The sequence below is a fragment of the Chelonoidis abingdonii genome, chromosome 1 (genome assembly GCF_003597395.2).
Source record: "Chelonoidis abingdonii isolate Lonesome George chromosome 1, CheloAbing_2.0, whole genome shotgun sequence".
Lineage (NCBI taxonomy): Eukaryota > Metazoa > Chordata > Testudines > Testudinidae > Chelonoidis > Chelonoidis abingdonii.
Window position 1 is genome coordinate 81,906,616 of NC_133769.1, and position 20,400 is coordinate 81,927,015.

General features: G+C 39.8%; 1 protein-coding gene across 1 annotated transcript; it reads right to left on the bottom strand.

Moving 5' to 3' along the window:
* Positions 1–3,569: 3,569 nt before the first annotated feature.
* MGAT4C (MGAT4 family member C) lies at positions 3,570–12,514 on the bottom strand. Its single transcript, XM_032804636.2, has 3 exons — positions 12,368–12,514; positions 7,259–7,406; positions 3,570–5,299 (listed from the first exon to the last, which is right to left on the bottom strand). The coding sequence occupies exons 1-3, from the start codon at positions 12,494–12,496 to the stop codon at positions 4,143–4,145; spliced, it is 1,434 nt and encodes a 477-aa protein (XP_032660527.1). The 5' UTR covers positions 12,497–12,514; the 3' UTR covers positions 3,570–4,142.
* Between the last annotated feature and the right edge of the window lie 7,886 nt (positions 12,515–20,400).

Below are 20,400 nucleotides of genomic sequence, written 5' to 3' on the forward strand. Positions count from 1 at the left end.
TAATTTGCTTTCTTTAAACAAACAAAATATTAACTGTGCCTAACACAACAGAGTACTGGGTGAATGCTAAAACAGATCAGATCAGACTGATGTAAAAACAATACATTCAGATAGCACCTTAGTGAAGTCTCTTCATTAGAGAATATACAGTACAAGGAATAAACAATGATATGGTGTAGCCAGACAACTACTTTCACTTGGATTTGTAAAGTAAACTGCAGCAAATTAAGGCTAGATTCTTCCTCCTTACTCATATTAAGTTGTAGTTTACTCCTCAACTGGTCCCAGTCAAAGGGACTACCCACTATGAATAAGGATGGAAAAAACTGACTCTTAGTAAAGAAAAAAAAAAGCCTACAGGCATTACATTTTAAGAAATCTATTTTCCCTTTGATGCACATATGCAACTCCAAGTAATGCCAGTGGAATGATACATATATGCCCAATGAAGAATGGATCCATTTGTATGCAGGCTACAGTATCATATTTAAAAAATGGTTCTACATTTCCATTTCAGTACAAGGGAATTGGACATTTGATCCACAAATGAACACAAGAAATACACAACAACAAAAAAACATAGGAACACCTGTACTCACCAGTGAATAGAACTGTGTGAAACTACCAATTATTTGCTTTATCAGTAGTAACCAGTAAAAAGAAGAAAATCCAATACTTTGGGGAATGTTGGTGAGAATTCACAAAAATGATTAAATAGTGCCCCTTTTACTAAGAAATAGCTTTTTTGCAGGATGCATAGCAAAATGCTAACTTTTGAAAAACTCTTATTCAAAAAGTGTGTGTGGGGGGGAAAATCATCATTTTCAAAAAAATCGTGTATAAAATTTGCCAGTCACATTCACAAAGGTGAAATTTATCCTGATGCATAGGGACAGCATTAGTCCCACATAAGCCATGAAAATAGGCTTTAAATGAGATTTAACTGATGGGAGGGACCTTGTGCCATTCCTCTGCATTGGGGTGAATTTCACCCCCCAAAATTGTTGTCATAATTACAAAATAGTTTGTTTTTCAGTAAACATAGCAACATGTGCTTTTTCCCAGCTTCATTAATGATAAGATTTTTTTGGCGGGGGGAAGAGAAGGCAGGGAGGGGGAAGCAGAGCTCAATAAATGATTTTTAAAATATTTACTATTTATGGTTTTAAAATAGCTATTAAATTACTTCAGGTTTGTGCAGAGAACATTTAATTTATTCTAAAACATTCAAATTGAATATGGCTTCGATTGCATGGGCCTCTAAAGCCTTGGGATTGTGTTTACAATCTGTGCTAATTCAAAATATGTTTGTTTTGGAAATAGCACATTTATATATAACCAGGTAGCTAGTTTCTATACCAGTTTTCAGGTATTCAGTGCTCCTTATTGAAATTTCTTTGTCACTAATGTAAATGAAACAAAAAAGAATTTATTGTATGTTTAAAGGAGTATTAGGGTTGACCATAAAATTAACTGGTTACCATGGAAAATAATTTAAAATATAAATAGCAAGTCTTTCATGTATATTTAGATAAGTATTGGTTTAAGCTTAGTGGGTATTTTTAATTTAGCTAAACTGCAGTGGCGTCTGAAGTTGAACTGCCAAACTGTATTTAAAATATCGTGTTTTCACAGAGATTAGAGTTCTGGGTAGGTATTAAGAAACAAGAGAAACAAAGACTCTTCTCTTTGGGAAAGGGACACTTTTGTGTACCTTGTAGAGGTATTTACTAGACCATCTATTTTAAAGTACATTGCTGCTGTAAGTAGGGATTTGCCAAACCTGCATCTGAATTTAGTAGGATTTATGAATCAGGAAAAGCAATTAGATTGCTGCTTCTTGTAGACCTGTGAATAATCTGCCCTTATGAAATAACCACGTCAGACTTGCTAGTATGCAGAGCACAATATTCAGTTCACTTCCACTTGGAGTTTTTGGTCAGTACAGGCATTCTTGCAATTTAATCCTTACCTCCTACATTCAACTGAAACCAGTACATGCAATTTGATGATTACCACAATATTCATGAGACTAGTAATATAGTGTTCACCTGTGCTGCTACTGATATACTTGTGTAGCTCCCAGTATCTTTAAAGAAAGCTTTTGGAATGCCTTAAAGAATAATAAGATCTTCTCTGGCCTGTGATGGGACACTATATAGAGTGAGATCTGAGTTACTACAGAGAATTCTTTCTTGGGTGTCTGGCTGGTGAGTCTTGCCCACATGCTCAGGGTTTAGCTGGTTGCCATATTTGAGGTCGGGAAGGAATTTTCCTCCAGGACAGATTGGCAGAGGCCCTGGGTTTTTTTTGCCTTCCTCTGCAGTGTGGGGCAAGGGTCACTTGCTGGAGGATTCTCTGCACCTTGAAGTCTTTAAACCACAAGTTGAGAACTTCAATAGCTCAGATATTGGTCAGGGGTTTATTAAAGCAGTGCGTGGGTGAGATTCTGTGGCCTGAGTTGTGCAGGAGGTCAGACTAGAAGATCATAATGGTCCCTTCTGACCTTAAAGTCTGTGAGTCTATGGTAATCCAGATGTGTTTATATATAATATATGTTGTATACATATGGGTCTGATTCTGTGAAGTATTAAAGCTCACAACTCCCATTGAAGTCAATAGGAATGGAGGACAATCAGCCCCTGTCAGTAGGTGCTCAGCACCTCAAAGGAACAGGTCTAGGTAGTATATAAATATATAGAGCAAAACATCATCTGGGGACATCTGTAGACATCTGAAATGTGGGGACATCATCTGAGCTCCTAAGACAATTTATTCAGCATTGAAAAATCTGAAAAAAATCAAAACTAACTTGACAAAGTATTTACTTCTCACACATCCAGCAAAACCAGGATTCTTGCTTTTGCAAATAGTGGGAGATGTTTCATACAGCGCTATTGCAGAGACATTAACCAGGGAAGATCAGTGACCACCTTCAGCCTCTACTGCTGAACTTTATAGATATTTCATTTGCATTGGATGAGAGATGGACATATAAACCAGTGGTGGGCAACCTGTGGCCCGCAGGCTGCATGTGGCCTATCAGGATAATCTGATTGCTTCCTGCAGCTCCCATTGGCTGGAAATGGTGAACCACGGCCACTGGGAGCTGCGGGGGGCCATGCCTGCAGATGTTCAATGTCAGCAAAATGTCTCGATGTGCCCCAGGTTGCCTACCACTGATCTAAACACTGAGTGCAAAATTCTTCTCTTGGACCATATGGTAGTGCTCAGCTTTGTGCAGTTCTCCCACTGTCATCACTGGGAGCTCTGAATGTGCTGGAAGAGAGAATATTAAAGATGAAAACTACTGCCATGCAAATCCAAAAGGATATTTTTGTCCTTAAAGCTCAGGGGCTGATCCTGTAGTCTTTATTCCAGCAAAACTCCCATTGACCATGTGACTACTTGAATAAGGATTGCAGGGTTGGTCCCCATGTGACAGAAAATACAACTGTGACATTTTTCAATGCCAGGACCCTGGAAGAAGAACAAAGCATATTTGCTGAGACAGGATAGTGAATGTAATTAACTATTTTTACAGTATTGTGATGTCAGAACTATAACTGTACATGTATTTTCATTTAAAATAAGTTGCAATGTTTAACCACACTGTTTTCTTACAGTGCTCAAATGAAATCGCAAGCTCCATTAACGGACTTTCATTATCACAACTGTCTTTCACACAAATACACCACCAACTATTGTACAAACGTGTACTACCATCTGATTATTAATTTATATGTGGATATGATGGAGTCAAATTTCATCTGACAACATACTGGTCAATGCCTACAAAATTTCTGAATAATGGAAAAGCATTGGCTTTCTTTAGTACAGCAGTTTTTCCCAAAGGAGAAATTAAAATAAAAGAGAAGGATTTCTGAATCTTAAGTGATGGATGAGAACTTGTTTGCATTTCTTATAAAATTCAAACATTCCAACAAACTAGTGTTTGTATATTGCCTGGCGGACTAGTACAAAATAAATTGCTTTTGCTTGTTTTATGATTTCCCCAGATTTCCAGTGTCAATAGTAAATAATTGGAAGTCAGTCTCCTTGGGGAATGACACCAGTTGGGATCCAACCGATGGCATTCACTCCACCACGAAAGGAGGAGGACCAGCTTCAGTAATTTTGCCTTATTGACTTGGTGGCTGAGAAGTCCAAATACTAATGCTCCTAATGATCAGCCATTCTTTTTGACTTTTGGTAACAAGTATTCTCATGCAGTTAATATCAAACAGAACTTTGTGCTCCACATCTGTCATTTCAAAATTTCCATTTTTGAATTCCCCTAGTCTCAAGTAAGTAGTACATTGCCTCCCTTTTTTGCTCCCTACAATCTTTTCCCCGACTTCCAGGGCTCCATGATGCAAGATATCATTTTGCCGGTCTTCTGTTCCAGTGATAACTTTAATTTTACTGATTTTAATAGGCTTTTCAAATACAATCACATAGAGATCTCCAGTAGAAGGAGCTTTTCCCCAGAAGTACTCATCAATGCTGCTGTAAGCCTTGCTTGCCTCGTAGTTTTCAAATACATTCATGTTGGTGTGAAGATTTGCGGGCGGGTTGTCAGGGATGTCAAACGAATCCTCTTCAAAGTCGTCATCCTTTAGCTTGTTCTCAGCTCCTTTGTAGGATGAATAATATCCCATGTGCTGGAACAGAGATGGCTTAAAGCGGATGACATCTTTTTGAGCTAACAACCCACGGAAATGGATTAGCAGCCAATCACAAGGCATTTCCTGGTAAAACATCAGCAAAAAATGAGCCAGGCGCGGGAGGTCATGGGAGTGGTATAGCTTTCCAATATAGCCCAGTTTGGAAAACTCCAGAGTCACCCAATAGGAACCTTCTCGCGAAGTAATTACTTTCTTAACAGCAGTCAAGAAGTTTTTAGAGCATCGAACGTCATCTTCTAGCATGATATAATAATCAGAAAGATTAGCACAAAAGTTAAGTAGGAAAGCATAATCTACATTTTGTTTTGATCGGAACTTCACACGGTCTTCTGGGTCATTGTAATTTCTCTTAAGGCCATCCAGTACTGGATAGTACTCCTCAGGGGCATGGATAACCATTAACCTGCCAGCAATGATGTGATGGGCAAATTTCTGTGAAATATCCTGGACCATCCCTTCACACCAGGATGAGTCAAAATCTGCTAGGTGAACCACCACCGTAATTTCCTTCAGTTCCTCATAACTTGACTGCTCAAATATGGACTTGATCGTCTCCAGCAAATAATTCCCCTTTTTCCGTTTGACTGAGGATAGTCCAATTGTAAGATACCCTGTGCAAAAGAAAATTCAGACAGAAAGATTAACTGAACGTGAATCAGGCTTTGAAAATCATACAGCAACAAAGCTAACCTCCAGGCCTATAGTGTACTAAATAAACCTTCTGAATGGTGATGTCTGGGATGTTTGACATGTAAACATATTAAGCTGTATGCTACAAAGACTGTTCTATGCTTTTTCATGAAAGAAGAATTATATTGTAAGCAATTTGACATATGGAGACTATTGAATTAAACATTAGTTTCTTAACTGCAAGAAGTGTTGTGAAATGGACTAAAGCCAGACTGATGTGTGAATATATGCCTATTAGAAAAAAAGAAATACATATATAGACAATGTTAAAGCTATGAAGAAAAAGGATTGAAAAGTTATGGCTCGCAAATTGTTCTTAAGTCAAGCCATTATGAAAAGTAGCACAAAAGTATGAGTTAAAGAATAATCACCTTGCTTTTACCATTTTATGGTACCATAACAAGCTTGATTACATTTATACACAGTTTTTGAGGATTTCTAAACTTTTCATGGATGATTTCGTCTAGCATTTTCAGTTTTAAAATATTTCCCAATTCTCTAATTTTTCCTTGTTAGAATTCCTATTACAAACTTCCTTCATATTTTCAGTAAGAAATAGACTAGAGTATTGAATTTGAGACAAGTAAATCAGATTTTACTTAAAAGTACAATACAATTTACTACTGAATATTATACCTTTCTGTATATATAATATAAGTATATATAAGTAAAAGTAGTTCTAGAAGTAGTTTTTAGTGCATTTAAAATCTTTTGGGTGAGATTTTGCCTTCTGCAGTATTTTGAAATAGCTCTTCTTGCACATGTGCAGACACTATTAGTTTAATACTTTCAGATATTTGTTAACTTCAGATCTATTATTAAAATCTAGCTGTTTGGATGGAATGCAATCTCTGTTGGAATTGCGAGCAACTACATTTTTAAGAAAATCATTTTATCCCTATATTTTTTGTAAAAATAGGTTCATGTTAAAACTAGTATGCTTCATTTCCATTGCAGCTGACCAAAACTCTATGTAAATATTTTGATTTGCAAAATTTTGCAGATAATATGAGCATGGGTGAAATATTGTGACCATGTTCCAATGAGGTGTTCTATGGCCTTCCTCTAAGCTGTCTACTCAAAATGGAGTTTTAGTGGGGTATAGTACAAATGCTATCAGTCATCAGCACTGCTTACACAATCCCAAACTTCTCAAACCTTATTTCAACTAAAATTTACACTGCAACTCTGTCCTAGGAAGACCAGCAACTCACAGATGTCTTACTTTTCTCTTGGTGCTTGGACTTATGCATTGGCTATATGCTTGGACTTCTCCATTCTGACCCTCACCTCCTTTGTTTGTGTACGTGAAATGATTGATTTGGTGCCCCAAGGTGACCTGTTGAAAGCCAAATATTGGCATGTTTCAGTGTGAGGGTGAAAGTCTTGACTCCTGCCTAAAGTGAGAATATTAGAGAAACGAGGTGGGTGAGACAATATCTTTTATTAGACCAACTGCATAAAGTCAGAATAACCAGACTATTTGGACCTGTCGTACCTGGAGCCTGAGTGTAGGAAAATCTACTCCGCCCCCCATTGCAGGCTATAGTGCTGTGGCTCAGTCCCTTTATGATACCAGCTTATAGAATGACCTTCTTGCCCTATATATGGTTGTTCCCAGCTATAGGATCCACATAAGGAGGATTCAGTGGTTCTACCCATCTCAATCCATGGAGACCCAGAAGTACACCTACATTGTTCCACTGTATCATCCCTCTGCAGAAGTACCATGGGAAATCTATGGAGCAGGCAGCACTGTGACTGTCACTGTAGGTCAAAGAGTTTTCACACAGTTCTAAAATGAAATAATTAATGTATGTAAAAAAAGTCTGAGGTAACCTCTTATTTCATTTAATGAAAGTCAGATTCTGGTTACTTACGTTTCCTCGGCAAAGGTGTGCCAGCTAGATAGCGATAGGAAACATTTATAGATCCTGAGAAATTTGACAAGTCTTTAAAAGTGTGAACATAGCGCTCCGAATTAAGTTGGTGTGTGGCTGTTTCTCTGATTAATTGCTTGTCCCCTTCCTAGTAATATGAAAAGAGAAAGAATGAGAGAGAGCGCCGGGGAAGGGGAATACACAGAGAGAAATACATTTGTGAATGCCGGCCACACAGACAAGGGGGGCAGAGAAATTTCAAAGAATAAACTTTTTCAAAGTTAGCTTTCTGGAAAACATTTAAATCTCACCTCATTTCAAAAATCTGTTATCTGAATTTTATATATTTTTGGTACAATATATCATATAGTTTCAGATGTGGAAAATTGGGAAAGAGAAAAAGCCCTTTGGCACAGAAACATTGAGAATCTAGTTTTCTAGAAGAATTGAGAGCACTACAGTATTGCCAGAAAAGTGCTGCTATATTCAAAGTAGGACATAATCCCCCTTAACAGTACAGTGGGGAAGTGTTTAACTTTTGTTTTTTTGTAATATTAGAAACTGGTTTGGATGAAACATGAAATAATATTCTCAGACGTAAGGCAAGACTGTACCACTTTGGCACTTTCCTGAGTACAGACCATTCCTTCCCCAGATCCTTGATTTGCAGGGGAAATGCACAGACTGTACTATGCTGAAGAAGGCTGGTGCCTGTACCCACTGCGTGCCCTGCTACCAAAATAGACTGGTGCAGAGAAAGGGTAGGGTTATGGCCCTACCTCCTTCCCATCTGGCCCATTTCTCTTTGAGTTGAGGCTCTCTATACCACTATGGCAGCGGTGGGCAAACTACATCCCGCAGGACCCTCCTGCCTGGCCCCTGAACTCCTGGCCCAGAAGGCTCACTCCCGGCCCCTCCGCTTCTGTTCCCCCACCCCCACAGCCTCAGCTCACTGCTCCGCTGGCACAATGCTCTGGGTGGCAAACTCCTGGGGCAGCGCAGCTGCAGAGCTCGGCCTGACCCAGTGCTCTGTGCTGCACGGTGCATGACTGTCTCCAGCTGGGCGGCGTGGCTGCAGCACCGCCAGCCACCAGTACTCCAAGCAGTGTGGCAAGGGGGAAGGGAGCAGGGAGCAGAGGGGGTTGGATAGAGGGCAGGGGAGTTTGGGGTGGTGGTCAGGGATCAGGGATGTGGATAGGGGTGGTCAGAGGGCAGGGAACAGGGGTTGAATGGGGGCAGGGGTCCCAGGCAGCGCAGTCAGGAAGGAGAGGAGGTTGGATGGGGCGGCAGGGGGCAGTCAGGGGCAGGGGTTCCAGGGCTGGTCAGGGAGAAGGGATGGTTGGATGGGGCAGGAGTCTCAGGGGGCAGTCAGGAAGGAGAGGAGGGGTTGGATGGGGCGGCACAGGACAATGAGGGGTGGGGGTTCCGGGTGTCTGTGTGTTGGGGATAGGGAGTGGGGGGTGGATGGGGAAGGCGCCCCAGGGGGGCCATCAAGGAATGTGGGGGTTGGATGCACCAGGAGTCTGGGGGAGGCATCGGGGGACAGAAACAGATAAGGGGTGGGGGCTGGAGTCCCACTCCCCTAACCAGCTCTCCACACAATTTCCAAAATCTGATGCAGCCCTCAGGCCAAAAAGTTTGCCCGCCCCTGCACCATGGCATACACAGTGTCACACCCACACCATCTGTCTCTTAATGTTTAAGCAAAGAAGAAAATTTTCCATTGGAGCTGTGGTGCCATGGAGTTGAGGTAGCATTAGGAATGCTTTTCTAATTCACATTGGGTGATTGTGGCCCTGAGAAGAGTAAGAAAATTATATGGCAGTTTCACATGTGTGCTATAATACATTAATGCAAGACAAGTGACTTGAGCTTTGATTAAAAGAGAGCACTATGCAATAAACAATAATATTGCTGACATAAGCAGAAAGGACAACAATAAACAATATTTATTTCAATGTTATTCAGGTTCACAATGAGGGATGTAAGAAACACTTCCAGCAACCTATCTTAGGTTCATGTTAAGTTCAGTATTTTTCTTTTATAGAAGAAATAAATAATCCATTTACAAGTTGAGTCAGGTTCTCTTAGCTAACATCCAGATGCACCTACCTGAACTGTTATGCTTGTCGTTCTGCAAGGTCTCCCTGGGTAATTTCTTCCTAGTGCTGCTAGGCTACCTTGCATTTACTGATAAGTTATGAAACAAAGCTTTATGTTTATCACTTTCCAGATTAGAATGCAAGTCAATGGACTGGCTAGAGTCCATGCCTTGACCTCAGAGGGTTACCAAACAGATGTTCATACAGCTGATCCACTAGACCTGCTGGCTACTCAGTCTCCTGATTTTTCTGTGGTGATCCTAATTTTCAGCCATTAATCAGGAAGACAGTGTGCACCCAGACAGGAAGTAAGTGCAAGGGTAAGAAGTAGGAAGTCAGTAACATACACACTTTGTACTACATTTACCTGACCTTGTGAGATTCCCCTAACTTTCCTGGGAGCTGAAGGGGTTAATTGCCTCTCAACAGACACTTTGCTCTTCAGAGGATCCCCATATGCAATATTGTTATTGCTTTCACAGTGCCCCCAAAGGATACTTACATTTACAATAGAAATAAAAAGACACAGTCCTTTCTCCCTGTCACTTACAACCGACAGTATATGCTTAAAGTCAGCACTGAACCATGCACATTCTGAGATCCAGTCTAAGTCAATTTAGTGTTCATGAAAGTTTCTGGATCCACTGATCAGGATCAGCACACACAGCTGCAATTTCAGTATCCCCACATTGCCTTGCCAATGTGCATCAATGCTGCATATCCCGTACATGAGCTGTAGTTGCAGGGGCGGCTCCAGGCCCCAGCACGCCAAGCACATGCTTGGGGCAGCATGCCGCGGGAGGCGCTCTGCCAGTCACCGAGAGCCTGCGGGAGGTCCATCGGAGCCACGGGATCGGCGACTAACAGAGTGCCCCCGCGGCATGCCGCCGTGCTTGGGGCGGCGAAATGTCTAGAGCCGCCCCTATGTAGTTGTATCACTAAGGCAGCTTAAGAAAAGTTGTCTTTGCTGCATTATCGCCCAATGGGCTCATGCATTGAAATGGAGATTTCAGTTCCCACTTCAATATCCACAAGAGAGTCAGCACTTTTACGCAGCAATAGTAAGTGGATTCTACTGGAAACATGCAGGAGATTCCAAATGAAATTTGAAACCCCACTAATCAACATTTTTCCTTTTTTTTTTTTTTTTTTTGAAAATGGTCTCTGTAAGGTGCTGGCTTGTCTCCAGCCCACAAAGACCCACTGCCACTCCAAGCCTCTCTTCCCAAGCATGGTTTTGTTTTCCAAACACAAACATAGGCACAGCTCTTCAGCTCATCCTGGGCAACAGTTCCAAGGTTATTTCCCCCCTTGCCTCTTTCAGTCCTTCCTGCAAGGACTAAAAAAGTCCTTCTTTGCTTTTTTAGCTGAGCATCCCCCTCCCCAAGTTTTCTCCCCAGCAAGTTCCCACTGTTTCCCCTTCCAGCGGTCTCCCTGCTGTTCCTGCTCCCACTTCCTTACTGACAAACTAGCACTACATAGCCCTGGTGCTGCCCTGACCTCTCAATTAGCCAAATTCTCTCTGTCTGCTCTGCAGTTAAACACCCCTGACTGACCCAGATGACTGGGCTTAAGTTGCAGAGCTCTAAAACTGCAATGTAGGTGTTCGGGCACAGGCTGGAGCCCCAGTTCTAGGGTCCTTTCCCCATGTGGGTCTCCTGAACATCTACATTGCAATTTTACAGCCCCGCAGCCTGAGCCTTGTGAGTACAATGACACAGGCCAGACCTGGGTGTTTAATCGCAGTGTAAACATACCCATTCGGAGCAACTGTTCTGGCACAGGGGAGCTGGACCTGCTTCACTTAAAGGGGCTGGCCACCCTTTGAGAAGTCCATGTAAATGAAAAATACTAAGAATTTCTCATTAGATGTGGGGGACAGGGAATCATAGCCTTGTTCTCCATTGGGCTGGGTATCTGAGAAAGGTAACTAGGGAAGGACTGAAGCCATGGGCCTCATGCCCATATCAGCTAACTTAAAGGGACTTTACAGAGGCAGTGACTAGCAGGAGAGCTCAGGCAATGCTACTCCACAAATATAGGGAGTCAGGGAGAGCCTTGCAGAGAGTTTCCAGTTCCCTACATGTGTTTTTTTCCTGCAAGGGAACTATTTGGGATATTATTTCTAAACTCCCAAATTTAAACTGCTGATCTTCTACCTTAGCAAAGAAAACATCAGATGGACCAGGGGAGCTGTCAAACATGGTCAGGGATGTAGAAAAATAAAATAAAATAAAAACGCCAACAGCCTAACACATTTGAAAAATGGTTGATGGACCATAAAGGTATCAGGAGATCTGGGAAAACTGTCAGGAGAAAGTAAAAGTCTTGGCTGGGAGTTACATGAGTGCAGACATGTCAGCTTTGTGATGAGAGAAACAATGAAAGAAAGTGAATGTACAAAAAAAGACAAATTAAAAATAGGACCTCTCAAGAGTCGGCAAACAGGACAGGAAAGGATTTAAAAAATAACCAAAAAAGATGCACTTTCAGAAGCATCTGGGGGGAATTTGTAGCAATTAGCAAAAGCCAGAGAGGTATCAGGGAGAGTGACACTGGGAGAAAATATGGTACAAGCCAGGTCAAATTTTGTCACAACCAAAAGATGATGAATAAATAAGATACTGTAAAAAATCTCAATGCAAACAATGTCACTAGAGGAAGCGATGTATCAAAAAAGTGGAGTGGCATACCAGAAAACAGGGATTCTCTTTTGGATTACTTGAAAATGGATTGACTAGCAGTGATAATATAGTAATATCACCTGCTAACTTTTTTTTAATCGCTATTTCAATTTAGCATAAGTTTGACATTATTGGACATTATTGGACATACATATGTAATATGAATCATTCTGAGGAGACTTTACTCTGAACAGCTCACTAAAATGGAAGAGTTGCAGCTGTCATTTTGACTTCCAGACAGTTTCTAATTTGGCTGAGTACTTGTGGTACCTTGTATTGTGTGCTTGTTCCATGACCCCATTTCTTCTATCTAAGAAACTTACCAAGACATAACCATCTTCAATGTACAAGTTCATGAACAGCAGGCAAATGACAAGGATTCCTAAGAATGATACTGCTGATCGTTTCCGCAAGCATCTCATTTTATCCAAATATTTCAAAGTGAGCTTCATGTGAAGAAAAACATATAAGGTCTCCTAGGAGAGAAAAACACGTTACTAAATTCTTTGAATAGGTATAGAACGCAACCACTTAAAGACCAAATCACAGCCATTAGCATGTGCATTACTTCATGTGTTTGAATTAGAGATGGCCATAAGCTAAAAAACAAACCCCTAATTCAAACAGCCCCAGATTTTGAGGGATTCTCAACCTGAAACCAGATTAAACTTGTGGCTCATATCCATGCCTAGTTTAAAGCAGAAAGATCATTTTTCTTTAAGATACTGTCCATTAAATTTTGTTAATTATTCTACCAAGTTCTCCTCACTGACCTTATATATGAATGTACTGCATGGGGCTGTGTTTTCATAAATTGAGGCAAAGAACTGTTTATGCAAGTGTTAAACTGCACATAAAAAAATAAATATTGGCATGCCAATAGGCATCCAAGCTGATAGAAAATAGATCTAAGCACGTGTGGAAATTTGTCAAAGATTTTGCACATTCATTTTGAGAAGCTTACAGGATGAACAACAAAAAACACCCCTGGAAGTGAAAATTACAATCCATATTTTTTCCACAAGCTGATTAAACATATCAAACATTTTGAAGAATTACTCTACTAGCTCCTAAATAACAGTGAAACATACACACAACGTATTAATAATAGCAAACAGTTAACCATCAACATTAGCCCATACCAACAAAAGATAAGCTTTGGAATAAGGAAGTTATGCGTGTAAACAGACTTTTAAAAAACTCTTATAAGAATGAGAACAAGATAAGATAAAACAAACAAGGAAATAAAAAATGAGTGAACGTCAATATTCAATGAATGAGACACATCCACCACTCAAATCCAAAGTATCTAGGAAACCAGGTTAACCAGCTATGGGAGGATTACACCACCACTATTCCGGGTTAGAGGATATGGTGGAGGAACAGAGAGAACAACTAGGCTGTTCCTATAACTTGGGGATCTTGAGCAGCTCAAATGGCCCAATGAGACTATATTTAGAGCATCACATTGTTTTCTCCCAACCTAATTATTTATGAAAAAAGTATCCGGACTCTACCAAATTTTGTCCTCAGAAAGTAACACAAAAAGGGCAATGGTTGTAACACCATTAATTTGTTTTCCAGTGAAATTTGGTGGAAAACAAATGGACTAGTATGTTAAGTCTTTGATAGAAATCACGGAGTATAGCTTATTTTTCCCTCTAGCAGGAAAACATTGCAGTCTAACCTGGCTTTCCTATGCCTTTAATTATTCATTTTCTATTAACAGCTGATATTTTGCAGTCTTGTTTGTTCGTTTTGGAGCAGGCCAATATTTTGAAGATGAAAAAAATGCACAAAGTATTTTTTTATAAACTGGAAATTTAGCTAAGAAAATGACATTGCAATTCCATCTTTACAGTTCATTGCATGTTAATATCCTACCACATGCTGAGAAATATATCTATCTGTATCATACATAGTTTCATTTCCATGCCTGAGTAGCTTGCTTACTTTCCTTCTGTATGAAATGACAAAGAAATCAGTCACAAAAGGAATAATTCTCATGCTGTTGACCCAGGCCTAAAAACATTGTAAAAAAACTTTTGTGCAGTACGTGGGTTAGAGAATTCAAGGGAGGTTGGGGATAGTCCTAGGAATCTGTTGCAAAGTGATGAAGCAGTAAAGAAAGTGGGATTTTGTTTCTGCATTTTTCTTTCTTAAGAAATGCTACATCTGTAGACTGAGTACAGGAGGTAAGCAAATCCTACCTGAATATGAAATGATACCACTACATTGTTGATTAAATGATTTTATTGCCCTGCCTACAACTGGCAACTAGAATGTTTACAGTGACATGGTCTGTGGGTTCCCTCAAACTGTTAGATGAAGATCCCCTAGCAATCTGAAGGGAAATGACAGAAGCTCCACCAAAATTTTGTCCATTTTATTAATAGTAGGTAATGTCACCATAACATACATAAGGACTTTTTAAAAGTAGACATCACTTATAGATATTGAGAGAGATACATTGTTCCTTTCCTCAAAATTATTGTTTTTAAAGGGTGGGATGGGAATTAGAAATTCACAAATTCACACATGAATAGATTTAAATGCAGGCTTTGTTCAGAATCTGGCAAGGGCTAGCCTGATTCTCAAAAGTTCAAGTTATGTTTGAACACATGGACGTTAGAGACATCAGCAACTCTGGGATCAAAATTTTAGATGGCGTAATGCACCTTCAAGCATTAAAGTGAAGTTTTTTTCTGAAAAATTATTGTACCAATGGCACCTTCATACTCACTAGGTTACTCTGTGTGTGTGCTCAGAGTCATATTTGCTGACCTGAGTTACAGCACCAAACACTTCCTGCTTTACTTCACATAACCCTGCACAGCCAACACTGCTATGAGCTGCAGATTCTGTTCCATATTGTGCATCACGGACATAATTATTTCTAGGCAGTCATCAATTAATTATTGTATCATTGGACTATCATAAATTGCAGACAATGGGGTTGCAGAAGTATAAGTGAAGGACTACAGAAACTTTATTAGTGATGATAATGTGTAAGATGAGGAGCACTCAGCTTGTTTCAGAGCACAGGCTCAATTTGCAGGACAGGCTTTAAGACAAAACCTCCGTAGTTTTACTGGGCACTTATAATATGGAAATCATTATAACAATGAACATAACTGTTTGCAAATAGTGTTCACAATAATTTGAAGGATAAAACAAAATAAATTTTCAAGAATTTTGTTTGTATGTAAGAGCCAGCTATAGATTCATACCAATTAAACAGACTGAAAAGAAGGACGCCACAGATATGGCTTAACAAATTTATCATATACAGTATGTTCTCCAGACAATGTGCTGACACTTGCTCTTAAAAACACTAGATGGCAGCATGTACACACATTTGCTATCATATCAGCATGCTTTGTTATCTGTATTTCTCCCAATTAGCTTATTACTAATATATTGTTTTGTTTAGCATACTTACAGTATGTGATTTTAGGAAATATTCCCTGCATTTTCCCAGAACTTCTTTTTTGTTACGGTTCAATTTCCAGCTTCTAACACTGTATAGTGGAACACCGTGGAATTGAAATTTTTCAGAAGAAACCTTAATATTTGTTCCCAATGTATGTGAATTCAGTTAGCCTCCTCTGAAAAAAAACCAAAAACAGCCTTGGCTCTTTCTATAGTGACATAACAACAGGCTTTAAGATATTTAAACATAAATATTCACCATTACTAAGCCAAAAGAGGCTGAAGCCCTAATTTTTAAGAGGGCCTGAACTCAGCATCCAATGCCACAACCTCTAGTTTGTATGTGTATTTTTTAGTACTATGTGTTTAGTTCTCTTATTTTCATATGTAACTAGATAGACAGCTGAGCTATATAAATGCAACTGCTTTTGAAAATCAATCCTGAAGGATTTCATGCTCATTAATAAATGCATTTGTGAATTTTAATTTTCTTTTCTATTCTAAAAATGACTTGTGCTTTCCTGATTCTTTTTCTCTAGTCCCCATATTCCTGCTAAAGTTTACATCTGAATTTCTTCTTGATTTGTCAAAGTTTAGGCAGCATGAACAGGTTTCTTTTGACAATCTTAGTTCATTCTCTTGTCAGCTCTTTTGAGATAAACAATCTCATGAAGTTACAATGATGGAAAAACTGCTCTTTATAGGATCTGTAACTCTGGGAAACGTGCAATAATACAGAGGTCAAGATCAATTTTCACATTCCAATTCTGCACTCTCTCTTACACAATCAATATAGCACAGCACAAATTTAAGTATTACATGATTTAAAAAAAAAAAAAAAAAAACACAATCTTTTGAGAAGAGTGTCTTTTTATGAGCCAAATCCTACTCTCACTGAAGTCAATGAAAATCTCAGACCTTTTTGGACACCTCTCAGCAACTTCTGCTCCATGATTTCTAAGGCCTAATCTCAACCCCTATCATCCCTCTGTGTGGACACATTACAGACAGCTATGATCTAACCTCAGCTAATCAATACAGCAAACATGCTATCCAAAGGTGGTAAGTACAATGATGTAGCAGAGATATGTGAACGTAAGAACATAAGCATGCCATACTGGGTCAGACCAAAGGTCCATCCAGCCCAGCAGCCTGTCTGCTGACAGTGGCTAATTCCAATGCCAGGTGCCCCAGAGGGAGTGAACCTAACAGGCAATGATCAAGTGTTCTCTCTCTTGTCATCCATCTGCACCCTCTAACAAACAAAGGCTAGGGACACCATTCCTTACCCGTCCCGACTAATATCCATTAATGAAATTAACCTCTATGAATTTATCTAGTTCTCTTTTAAACCCTGTTATGGTCCTAGCCTTCACAACCTCCTCAGGCAGGGGTTTCACGGGTTGATTGTGGACAGTGTGAAGAAGAACTTCCTTTTATTTGTTTTAAACCTGCTGCCCATTAATTTCATTTGGTGGCCCCTAGTTCTTATATTATTGGAACAAGTAAATAACTTTTTCTTATTCACTTTCTCCACATCACTCATGATTTTATATACCTCTATCATATTCCCCCTTAGTCTCCTCTTTTCCAAGCTAAAGAGTCCTAGCTGCTTTAATCTCCTCATATGGGACCCATTCCAAACCCCTAAGCATTTTAGTTGCCCTACTCTGAAACATTTCTAATGCCAGTATATCTTTTTTGAGATTAGAAGACCACATCTGTATGCAGTATTCAAGGTGTGGGCGTATCATGGATTTATATAAGGGCAATAAGATATTCTCCGTCTTATTCTCTATCCCTTTTTTCAATGATTCCTAATATCCTGTTTGCTTTTTTGATTGCCGCTGCACGCTGCATGGACGTCTTCAGAGAACTATCCACGATGATTACAAGATCTCTTGTCTGATTTGTTGTAGCTAAATTAGCCTCCATCATATTGTCTGAATAGTTGGCATTATTTTTTCCAATGTGCATTACTTTATATTTATCCACATTAAATTCATTTGCCATTTTGCTGCCCAAACATTTACTTTTGTGAGATATTTTTGAAGTTCTTCACAGTTTGCTTTGGTCTTAACTATATTGAGCAGTTTAGTATCATTTGCAAAGTTTGACACCTCACTGTTTACCCCTTTCTCCAGATTATTTATAAATAAGTTGAATAGGATTTGTCCTAGGTCTGACCCTTGGGGAACACCACTAGTTACCCCTCTCCATTCTGAAAATTTACCATTTATTCCTACTCTTTGTTCCCTGTTTTTTAACCAGTTCTCAATTCATAAACGGATCTTCCCTCTTATCCCATGTCAACTTAATTTACATAAGAGCCTTTGGTGAGGGACCTTGCAAAAGCTTTCTGGAAATCTAAGTACACTATGCCCACTGCATCCGCCTTGTTCACATGTTCGTTGACTCCTTCAAAGAACTCTAGTAGATTAGCAAGACATGATTTTCCTTTACAGAAACCATGTTGACTTTTGCACAACAATTTATGTTGTTCTGTGTCTGATAATTTTATTCTTTACTATTATTTCAACTAATTTGGCCAGTACTGACGTTAGACTTACTGGTCTGTAATTGACAGGATCACCTCTAGAACCCTTTTTAAATATTGGTGTTACATTAGCTATCTTCCAGTCATTGGGTATAGAAGCTGTCATAGTATTCTTTCCTCAGTCTGAAACTTAGAGTCCAAACATGAGGTACTAGCATGAAATCCTCTAAGCTTAATTACCAGCTTAGATCTGATATGCTGCCACCAATCAGAGCTTTGAGTGTCTGATAAACTTTGGTCTCCTCAAAACCTTCCCTGGGGACCCCCAAGACCCAGATTCCTTGAGTCTCACAACAAAGGGGAATAAACCATTCCCTTTCCCCTCCTTTCTTCCTCCTAGATTCTTCCCGCTGGTAAATATTACAGGGTTTCAGCTTATAGACAATAGAAAAAAGCTTTATCCAGCAGAAATACAATTTAAAATACTTTTAGCCAAATACACATTAAAACTCCACCAGCCAGATACACAGTTGCAAATACAGAAAAACAATTAAAAAGACTAAACTGTCTTTCTACCTTTGTACTTACAAAATTGGAACAGGAAGATTAGAGAGCTGAGATATGTGTGGTCAACTCTCAGGCCTAGAGAGAACAACTCACAATCCAAAAACCCACAACAAGACTTCCCTCTTGAAGATTAAGTATTTTTTCTATTGTCCTCCTGGTCAGTCCTTGCTGTTGTTAACCCTTTCCAGGTGAAAGAGACATTAACCCTTAGTATCTGTTTATAACAGAAGCTATTTAAAGCAGTTACAAACGATAGTTAACTGTTCCACAATTTCACATTTGATTCTTTCAGAATCTTGGATGATACCATCTGGTCTGTGACTTGTTACTGTTAAGTTTATCAATTATCCAAAACATCCTCTAATGACACTTAATCTGTGACAATCCTCTCAGATTTGTCACCTAGAAGGATGGCCAGTCTGGAAATCTCCTAGACATCCATCACTGTGAAGAACTGAAGCAAGAATTAATTTAGTTTCTCTGCAATTATTTATCATCTTTAAATGATCTTTTTGTATCTCGATCATCTGGGGCCCATCTGGTTGTTTAGCAGTTCCAGTTTCTGATTGTATCTTAAAAAATATTTGTTATTATTTTGAGTTTTTGGTGAGCTCTGTTCTCAAATCTCCTTTTTGGCTTTCTTATTACATTTTTACACATTATTGGCAGTTGGTGACAAAGTTCCCTCTACTTTGGTGGGTTCTGCGCTTATTGGAGTATTTGTTCACCTCAGTGATCTCCTTTTGTGGAATCCCACAGCTGGTCAGCTCTCCATGTTCTTGATCTGGAGTTGGGAGTTTGGGGGGAACCCGGGCCCGCCTGTGGATCGCACCCTTCTATTAATGCCTCTGTAACAGCGTTGCATGACAGCTACATACTCCTGGCTACTTCCCCATGGCCTCCTCCAAATGCCCCTTCTTTATCTCACACGGACTTCCTCCGCTGTCTTGATAATTGCTTGTCTCCCATCCTCAGAGTACACGTTCACTCTCACTCATCACTCCACTCTCAGCTTCTTTCTCCAGCTCCTCACATACAGCTCCTTTCCTCTGGCTCCTCTCTGCTAACGATGGAGTGAGCTCCTTTTAAACCAGGTGCCTGATTAGCCTGCCTTGACTGGCCTGCAGGTTTCTAATTACAGTGCTATCTCTACTGCCCTTCTAGAAAGGTCTTAATTGCTGCTCAGGTGCCCTGATAACCGTGGAGCAACTGCCATTTGGTTACAGTGTGTTCCTAGGGATTTGATTAGCCTGGGCTACATACCTGTTTCTCAGTACTTTACTGTAGCATTGCCTGCCCATCCACAGTGTTTCATCTCCTTTCTATGTACCGCACTAGGATTTGACTTTCACTTTTTAAAGATGCCTTTTTATTTGTCGTTAGCTTTCCGATTTGAACTTAGCGTTCATAACCTTGAAAGCTAGCATGAACCCTATAAGCTTTAACTACCAGCTCAGATTGTGATCTTGCTGCACATCCCAAAAATTCAGGGTTTTGGCTCCTCTGGTCTCCCCAAACACCTTCTCTGGGGAACCCAAGACTCAATCCTTGAGTCTTACTCCACAAAGGGAAATGACACTTCCTTCCTCTCTCTCTCACCCAGACTTCCTCCTGGGCTAACTGAGAGTTACTGATGCAATCTCTTTACATCACAATACCAAGAAGTGTCTTATCCTCTTACAAGAGATAACCCAAATACAGGAACCAGAAATGATTCTATCTCTTCCCTCCCCCAAATTCCCTGGTGCTGCAAGCTCTACCCTCCGTAGTTTCCAACCAAGAGAATTCCCCTCCTTCTCCCTTAGCCTACCCAGAGAGAAAACTCACACAAGTCTTAAAAAAAGCTTTATATAAAAAAAG

What these genes read in the sequence shown, in the direction of transcription:
- MGAT4C (XM_032804636.2), bottom strand. Translation starts at nt 12,496, where the DNA reads ATGAAGCTCACTTTGAAATATTTGGATAAAATGAGATGCTTGCGGAAA. An exon ending in TTGAAGATGGTTATGTCTTG is followed by an intron (nt 7,407 to 12,367) that starts GTAAGTTTCTTA and finishes TCATATTACTAG; the next exon opens with GAAGGGGACAAGCAATTAAT. An exon ending in CACACCTTTGCCGAGGAAAC is followed by an intron (nt 5,300 to 7,258) that starts GTAAGTAACCAG and finishes TCTTTTGCACAG; the next exon opens with GGTATCTTACAATTGGACTA.